The sequence below is a fragment of the Taurulus bubalis genome (genome assembly GCF_910589615.1).
Source record: "Taurulus bubalis genome assembly, chromosome: 8".
In the NCBI taxonomy this organism is placed as follows: Eukaryota; Metazoa; Chordata; class Actinopteri; order Perciformes; family Cottidae; genus Taurulus; species Taurulus bubalis.
In genome coordinates this window covers 24,089,776-24,098,810 of record NC_136596.1, presented here as the reverse complement: position 1 = coordinate 24,098,810, position 9,035 = coordinate 24,089,776, and the positions used below count along the sequence as shown (strand labels likewise).

The 9,035-nt window shown below is 41.6% G+C and overlaps 1 protein-coding gene across 1 annotated transcript; it reads left to right on the top strand.

The window, feature by feature from the left end:
- The first annotated feature begins 1,394 nt into the window (after positions 1–1,394).
- Positions 1,395–8,997, top strand: LOC306739960 (STAM-binding protein-like A). The gene is given in 11 exon segments (XM_079222058.1): positions 1,395–1,458; positions 4,183–4,407; positions 4,614–4,689; positions 4,791–4,886; positions 5,222–5,530; positions 5,532–5,628; positions 5,791–5,915; positions 6,326–6,463; positions 7,333–7,445; positions 7,534–7,633; positions 8,582–8,997. Coding segments are annotated over 10 exon segments (1,314 nt in total). The 5' UTR covers positions 1,395–1,458; positions 4,183–4,204; the 3' UTR covers positions 8,639–8,997.
- The last annotated feature ends 38 nt before the right edge of the window (positions 8,998–9,035 follow it).

Here is a 9,035-nt window from a genome sequence, read left to right as displayed (position 1 = left end):
GGCTCTTCACCGACTGTCTCTCTCTCTCTCGGCTCAGACCGGATGTGTCACAGACAGACAGGTAGTTTAAATCTCCGGTACGGTCAGTCATTCACGGACGGACGGACGCGAGCGTTTGCTTTTTTTTCTTCCTCGTCCTCCCATTCAAATAACACCACACAGCAGAAGCGGCGCGTGGAGGATGTGGTGGGGTCATTCTCCGTGGTGACGTCAGCACCCAGTTCGTCCTCTCGGAGGGTTTTTTCACCCCCCAAATGACAGTGTTTCCCTCTTGCGGCCGACGGCAGGAACTGCGACACTAAAAAATGTAAATAAAGGCCCCAAAGTCCAAAGTTGGACAGAAAGCGAGGAAATACTCGTCATTCTGGGGAAAAGAAATAGTGTCACTTCCTGGCACAATAACAATAATAATAATAATAATAAAAAGATCAAAGAATTAGAACAGACAAATAGACATTTACCACATCCATCTTGTTTTAATATTGTTAATTTTGCAACCAGTTATATATCATTTATTGACTTAAAGTAAATACATGATGTTGCAAATGACCATGAACAATAAATATCAGAGAAAATAAACAGCATTAAATACGTCTGTATCAGCAACCTAGAACGAGTATAGCAAATATTTCAAATAAAAAAATGTCATAAATAAAAATAAACTGAAATTCCCCTGTGATCAAAACAAACCATCTGTACAAATATTGATTAAGGATGAAATATGTATATAATGCTGAAGCATTTAGGTAGGTTAGCAATGACGAAATTGGTATCATTTTATAATAAGGTTTGGGAATTGGGGAGACTGCCCAGATCATGGAAAGAAGCTGGAGGACATCCAGAGGAAACACTAAAGGAGAAAATATATTAACCAGACTGAGGTTTGGACACACAAGGCTGAACAAAACAATGCAACTAATAAATACACACCCAACTGGACCATGTGAGCACTGCAATATAGCGAAAACGGTAGAGCATATCATTTGTCATTGCCAGAAATTCAGAATTGAGCGAGACAGGTTGAAGAGGAGGCTGGTAGTAGAGGAGATACAATAAAGGATGCAGGAAAGGTACTGCAATATCTGAAAGAAACAGGATTGAGTGGGAGGATTTTGTGCACCGAAAGTGACATAGCTCCCTTTTTATTTTATTTATTTGTTTATTGTTTTGTTTATTTTTATATTTTACTAAAACATTTTTCGGGATAAAGGGATAGATATTGCTGGTCCACACTCCAATACAGTAGGTGGCGGCAATGCAACGTTTTTGAATGCCATCCGCCTACAACCAAAAAGAAGAAGAAGAAGAAGAAGTTGTTTTGATTGCGGAAGTGGAGCTTCAAACGCTGTAGGCGCAGCCCACTGGAGCTATCTGCTTTGGGACTCTGCGGTTTGACTTTTCGTGGTGTAATTCAGCTCTACGTAGAGCTGTGGGAGCTTCGGTTTCCAGCTCTATCGGGTAAGAAGGAAGATGAAGTTGCTCAACGGCCGTTAGCGCCTCAACCGCCTTAAACCCGTGACGTTGCTGTGGTTTGCTCAGTTAGCTCGGTGAGCTCGCGGCTAACGCGGCGTCGTTTGATCCCTTTAGTGACAGAGTTAAGTTAGATATCGAGACCAGTGGAGGGAAACACATATTATATGAAAGCCAGAGCATGTCAGTAGACCAGGAGGTCTCTAAACGATGTCACAGTAACGTTGTGTCTCATTACTGGAGCTGAAAAGGGCCCATTACTGTCGCCACTGAACCCTTTTCAAGCTATGACTGGCACGAAATGTAGTTGTAATTGTCAGATTATAAAGATGATCAATACACAGTAAATATGGCGTTGAGCTAAAGAAGTATTAAGATCCTTAACTTTCTGAAAAGTACTAAAACCACACTGTGAAAACACTCCACTACAAGTCAAAAATCTTACTTGTATAAGTAGGTGTCAGAAAAGTGTGGCCTACTGATGGTATCAAAAGTTTAAAAAAAGTAGTAATTCTGTAGTAAAGTGTTCCCTCTCAGTGTTTTACTATTGTATATCATGTTTCTTGGTGAATATTACTGCTGTATTAATGTGTATTTTTGCATTGTAATGCTTTAGATTGGTCGTTTATTCTACAGCAATGCATCATATCCTATAAAATCCTTGTGTGCGTGTAGCGTCGCTGTACTGGGAGGATTTAGTGAGTGACAATGCATTTTCAAAGAGACTTAGTAAATGTATACTCCAGTACAGTACTTAGTACATCCCAGCACTAACGGTAAGTGTGATGACACACTGTTGCAGACTTAAAACACTTGAATAAAAGTGAAATCCGGTTCTATAAAAAATATACAAATACAAAGAAGGTATGAAACTCTCAGCAGCTATCAAGTACCTCGACCTTTCTCCTGCTATCAGAGCCACACCTCTGAGCCTAACAACTGGTCTCTCTTGGCACACTGTGTTTTCCGTGAGCCCAGAATCCTTCAAGGCAGAATCAATACAAGCCGTCTGACCATTAGTCAGCGGGCTGATGAAGCCTTTCTCACATTTACCTTCATTTGATCAATAGAGTCAAAATCTCAAGTCATGACAAATGGACCCTGCCGGCAGAGTCATAGTTTTTTTATATACTCAGCCAGTAGTTTTCAGACCGAGTTGCGGCCTGAATACAGGATGTGAATAGAAGCTGTTTCTTTTGTGCTAGTTTATGCAGGATATTGTGTGGTCGTCCACACTTTCTGAATTGATTTACTAAAAACAATCATTAGTAATGAAGCTCAAGGCTTTAGATCACATATGTCAAACTCAAGGCGCCGCGTCATTTTATGTGGCCCGCGACGGCTTCACGGACCCGTTTTCCGTGAATCGCGGACCTTTGCATGGGCTTTTATTTTGATGGGGATTTTTGTGCTTTTATTTTGAAGGAGATTTTTTATGCAGCGGAGCGCCATCTATTCACACTCCTCAATGCTGCGTTCACAACAAGCTTTAGTTGCATGAGTTTATACCTTGGACTATTTGTGATAGTTAAGCTACTTTTTTATTCCATGTTTGTGCATGAAAACACTGAGTCTGTTAAAAAAGGCTGAAGTTATAAAAATATTATGTGTGTATTACCTCATGTCCTTAAGATGCACTTTTGTGTTTTTAATTGAGTGTAAAAGGGAATATTTAAAAAAAAAAATTGTGTTGGCATACTGTGATATTGTGTACTTTCTCAGGTTTAAACTGCACCATATCATTAAATCAATTTGAGAAGTTGAAAATGTTCCTCGCATTGGATCCCAGCTTGTCATTAAGGGGTCAAGGTGGGTCCTGCAGCCAGACCAGTTCAGAACCACTGCCCCAGACCAGTTGAACCACTGCCCCAGACCAGTTGAACCACTGCCCCAGACCAGTTGAACCACTGCCCAGACCAGTTGAACCACTGCCCCAGACCACATGCATGTTCTTATTTGCTCACAATTATTTGTTGGACCAGTTATGTCCTTCTCAACTGTGACAAAAAAGCTTTGAAGAAAATTAATATAATAACAACGTGCCTTTAATCTTTGTCTTTGTTACTTTCTTCTGTTTTAAGTTTGATCTTTTATAATTGTATATGTATTATAATTTAGCAATGTGGGTTTCTTAACCCTAAATTAAATGGACTTCTGTCATAGTAACAGAGAAATTTGCTTCCATATATTTTTACATTTATATAAATGCATGTACAATATTTTTACACTTGAATAAACAATAATCTAATACAAAGGCAGTTAACATTATGTTCGGGAGAAGTTAAATGTATACAGTGTTACAGTTACAACCGGCCCTTTGAGGACAACCATGATGCTGATGTGGCCCGGGGTGAAAATGAGTTTGACACCCCTGCTTTAGATCATCACGTCATAGCCATATTCAATTTCAAATATCTCTGAACGATTGTCAGATTTCCGGAAATATAATTGCAGATTCATAATAAATATTATATCTTGTCATAGAAAACAACTAAAATGCAACTGGAAACACCTTAAATCTTATTGTGCTTGTAATAATTTGGCTATTAAAAGCATGCAAGAATTTAAAAACAGGATCAAGGAATTACTTGAGCACTTGTCTAAATGACAATTCTTTGGTTGATGCTGGTTTGTTTTAAGTCTGTCGTATCTTATATGTGAAACTTTTTTTAATGTCTTCATGTCAATTTGGGCCTCACCTTACCTCCCCAGTGTTCCTGGCTGAGCTGTCGCGATGGCCGACCACAACGACACCAGTCTGCAGCCGGAGGAGCGAGTCCGCGCTCTGACCAAGAAGGGGAGCTCCGTTGAAGTCAACGACGATGTGCCGCCGCGCCGCTACTTCCGCTCCGGGATGGAGATGATCCGCATGGCCAGCATCTACGCAGAGGAGGGCAACATCGAGCACGCCTTCGTCCTGTACAATAAATATATCACGTAAGTGTTCAGCTGTCAATCCGCTTGCTACTGGTTTGATTGTATTCGGGGCATTCATTTTAAAGTACTTTGTTGTGACTTTGACATGTTCTCCTTGACCTGTAGCGATTCCTCTGTCATTTCTCTGAACAAGCATTCTCAGTGCAGGTAGACACAAAGATGTATCTGTCAGTTTAAAAAAAAAAAAGTTTCCTCTTTTCATCAAGTCTCTTTATAGAAAAACTTCCCAAACACCGGGACTACAAGACCGCTAACATTCCCGAGAAGAAGGACACACTAAAGGTACGCACACAGTGCTTTGGGGCTCTCCTGTATAGCATGTAATTGTTTTAATTAGAAAGAAAATGATAGTTTTTTTTTTCTTTGTTTTACTACGTCTCCAGAAACTGAAGGATGTTGCATTTCCTCAAGCAGAGATTCTGAAAAAAGGCCTGTTGCGGAAATTTGAACAAGACTATGCACAGCATCTTGCCAAGAAGGTAAATGTGTTACCAGTCTCTTATCATTTAAAGAAACGTATTACAGTTGAGACAAATATCGAATGCACATTAAAATACAACTAGCATTGTACTCTGATTTTGTTTGTTGTGCAAACCCTAAAAGAGGCGAAACATTAATCGGAAACGGCACACGGTTGTAATAAAGGCAGACAGTTGTTCAGGAACAGACGGCGGGAAAACAAGCACATCGGCCTTGAAATAGTCACAGTTTGTATACCATTGATATAAAGTTGATGCATAAATGACTCAACTGCATGAACAATAGACCCAAAAAAGAGAGGCCAGCGAATGCAATCGATGTGTTTCCCGCGCAGAGAGCGGAGCAGGAGGCGGTGGCGCAGCAGCAGTCCAAGCAGCGGGCGCTGGACGAAGAGCGGGAGCGTGTAGCCGTGATGCAGCGACGAAAGCGGGAGCAGGAGCAGTTCAGTGCCTTCGAGGAGATGATCCGCCACCAGGAGCTGGAGAAGGAGCGCCAGCGCGTGCTCCTGGAATTTGCCACTCCCACCGCGCCTGCCTCTGACATGCCCCTCCTTCCGGGCATCCTGGGGCCCCCACCGCAGGCGTCCCACGCCGGCCCGCAAAGCCCCGGGGAACCGTCCAGTGACAACAACCACAAATACGATCGCCCCCCCCGCAACCTTCGGCACACCCGCCGCCACCGCCATGCCCACCTTTGACCGGTCGCTCAAACCCGGTTCTCTGGTCAGCCCGGGGAACAACAGTGAGTTAATCTCTTCTTTTTTTTCTGACACGAGGGGCTGGCCTTCTCAGGATTTAAATACTACCTTAAAGTTTTTACACTTCTGAGCTGATTTAGTCCCTCCTGACCTCATTTCAGAACACCACAAGAACCTAACTCTATCCATCTGCATGGTTTTTGCAGATACAATGGTGGACGCCCTCCGCCAGTTGGCTGTTCCGGCTGAGCTGTGCCGCAGCTTTCTGAGGTTGGCCGAGGCCAATACTAGCCGTGCCGTGGAAACGTGTGGCATCCTGTGTGGCAAACTGGTAAGACTCTGAAAGAGAGCCACTGTGTTGAACCCGAATTAATGACTCCCTCTTCTGAATAGATCGGTTACAGGAAGCGAAATGCTTTTTGGAAACCTGGGGGTGCTGAAAGAAAGACATTTCTTATCCCAGTGTTGGTGGAAAACAAAGGATGTTTCTCTTGGAATATATAAGGAATGTGGAATTTGAGCTGACCTCCCACCCCAGAGGGGGAGAACATAATCTGACACTTCTCTGTCCCAGATCTGCCGGTAATTTAACGTTCCCTTGCATGACCAAGCGTTTTAATTTTTTATATTTGCCAGCAGCAAACCAGTCGGCACTCTGTTACCTTTCCCATGATGTTTTTTTTTTTGGCAGACGGTATGCTATGCACAATTTAAAGGATTATTTTGTGTTTTGTGCTCCAGAACAGAAATGCGTTCACCGTGACTCACGTCATCGTACCGAAGCAGAGTGGTGGACCGGACTATTGCGACACAGAAAATGAGGAGGAACTCTTCCTCATGCAGGACCAGTATGACCTCATCACCCTGGGCTGGATACACGTGAGTCCAGATGGACAAACGCATCATCATCATCTGCTTCGCTGTTCTCAGAAGCACAAACTAATCCTGTTGAAAAACATGAAAGGAATACTTCAAAATGATCATGTTGTTTGATCAATAACTCAACCTGTGTTACTTTAAATTCTTGAAGAAAACGTTGTTTTTCTCTCAAAAAAAAGAAATATCAGCTTGCAACCTCTGGTTCTGAAAAGTGAAAGTGTTTAAAAACGGCATTCTATCTCCTGACCACAAGGGGGAGACTCCTCTGGTTGTATAGAAGTCTATAGAAAATGACTCATGAAATGATTTATTCCATCAGTAAACATTGTAAATATAAGTTTATATCTCAATCTCTAGTTTCAAGTCTTCAATACAGCATGATGTTCATTTAGTAAATTATGGTAATTTAGAGTCAAACAGACCATAAAGCAGGGGATGCTTTAGGGCGGGGCTTTCTGTGATTGACAGGTCGCTACCAGAGCTATACCATGGCGTCGCTCCTCTTCAGTCCAAACACCGTTACTTTTGCTCACTGGTTGGAGAAAAAAAAAAAAATGACGACGGCCGAGATGGCACGGACAAAAAGTACAGTTTATGAGAAAAGCAAAACCCTTTTAGTGGACGGACATTGACTTTGTCAGATTGCCCCAATATTAAAAGATTGCAGCCCCTTCAGCAGCTGCCGTCTGCACTGTTCTCCCTCAATACTCGACCGATTTCAGAGATTCTTGTCCCCATTAGTCACTAAAACACGGGGGAAATGGGTCCAGGTCGGGAAAAATTCAAGTTAACCTTTAAGTTCTGTCAAACAATTTAAAATAGTAGAAGAAGAAGGATGCATTGCACACCCTCTCTGTGTGTTTTCCCAGACTCACCCCACGCAGACGGCCTTCCTGTCCAGCGTTGACCTCCACACACACTGCTCCTACCAGATGATGCTGCCGGAGGCCATCGCCATCGTCTGCTCGCCCAAGTTTAACGAGTGAGTCACAAAACAGATTTTTTTTCTTTCAACTCGGTCTCCCCGAGTTCTTTCTCCTCGTTAAAGTGTGTGATTGTGTTTGTCCCAGAATCGGCTACTTCAAGTTGACGGATCGAGGAACGGATGAGATCTCCACGTGTAAACAGAAAGGCTTTCACCCGCACAGCAAAGACCCCCCTCTATTTACAGTGAGTGCATCTCTGTTTGCTCCGTAGTCCCCCTTTTTCTAATGTAAATACTAGAATCAAGTGTCATTTTCTTCACACTAGCGCACAATTAGTATGAGCCAGTGAGACGAGGGAAACTGTACTGGAAACAAGAGTGATCCTTTTTGACCATGGCAGAATATTTTGTTTCTTGTTTTAATGGGTCTGATCTCCTAAACATGTTTTGCATTGTTTGCGGTGGACAGATCTTCCAACAGAAATACTAAAGATAATAATCTCTGTTTACACTCGTGAGTTAATGCTGGAACTGTATCACTGGAGTTAAGAGAGATTTTTTTTAATTTTAATTTAGTGAAACGAAAAAGTATAGACTAAACCAAAACTTGGGACCAACATTACATTGACATTTTCTGTAACTTCTGGCACAGTGCAATATGTTTTTGAACCTATTGACTTTCAAGTGCATCATTTTTGCACACCTTACTGCAATTCGAACACTGATAGTTTTGGATGTTTTGAAGTGTGGTTGTATGAGGTCCTTTTAGTCAGTGCTTTACTGCAGTAGATGGAGTTTGGAGAAACAGACTGGAGAAAATCAACGTGCTGCTGTGATTTATTACTATTATTATTATAGTGTTAATACACCTAAAATAATCAATATCAGTTTAAGTGTATCCTATATTTAGAATATTGTCACTGCTTTAGCTTGCTGTCAGACAGACCTTTAGGGAACTGAAGCCGTTAATCATCGTCACTTAAATAAAGAATCTATTATCTCTATTTATCTCTCGGAGATAGGTTCTTTACAAACCAAAAGGGGAAAGTGATTACTTTTTTAATTTCTTTCTTCATTTCTGTTTTTCAAAATGGCATTAGTGTAAACATATCAGATAAATATAAAAAAATAATTTTTCTGTATATGTGAGACGACTCAAACTCAAATCTGTCTCTCTTTCTCTTTTTTTCCAGCACGCGGGACACATCAACATCACCGACGACACCGTGTCCATGATGGATTTGCGGTGATTCTTCTCACCGAGAACACTCAGACTGTTTTTATCAAAGTGCAGACATTTTACTGGAGAAAACACTCGACTTACTTTCAGGACGGTACTGAGCAAAACTCCGACCCCGAGTTCACCATTTCTATGGACTTGAGTTGTTCTCAAAGGGAACAACGTTGTGAACCTCTTTTTTTTATTTTATTTTCTTCCTTTTGCTCTGAAAGAAAAGAAATCGCATATTGTTGCACTTTCCAAGCAAACAACTACAACCCTCTGTCGAGCCCCCGGCTCTTCAACCCCTCTGTTTGTTTGTTTTTGTCAGTTCATGCTACATTTTTTGTCATTAATAAAAAAAAAGATATGTGTGTCAATGTCTGGTAACCCGACCGTTGTTTCATAATTTGTCGGCAAAGTTTATT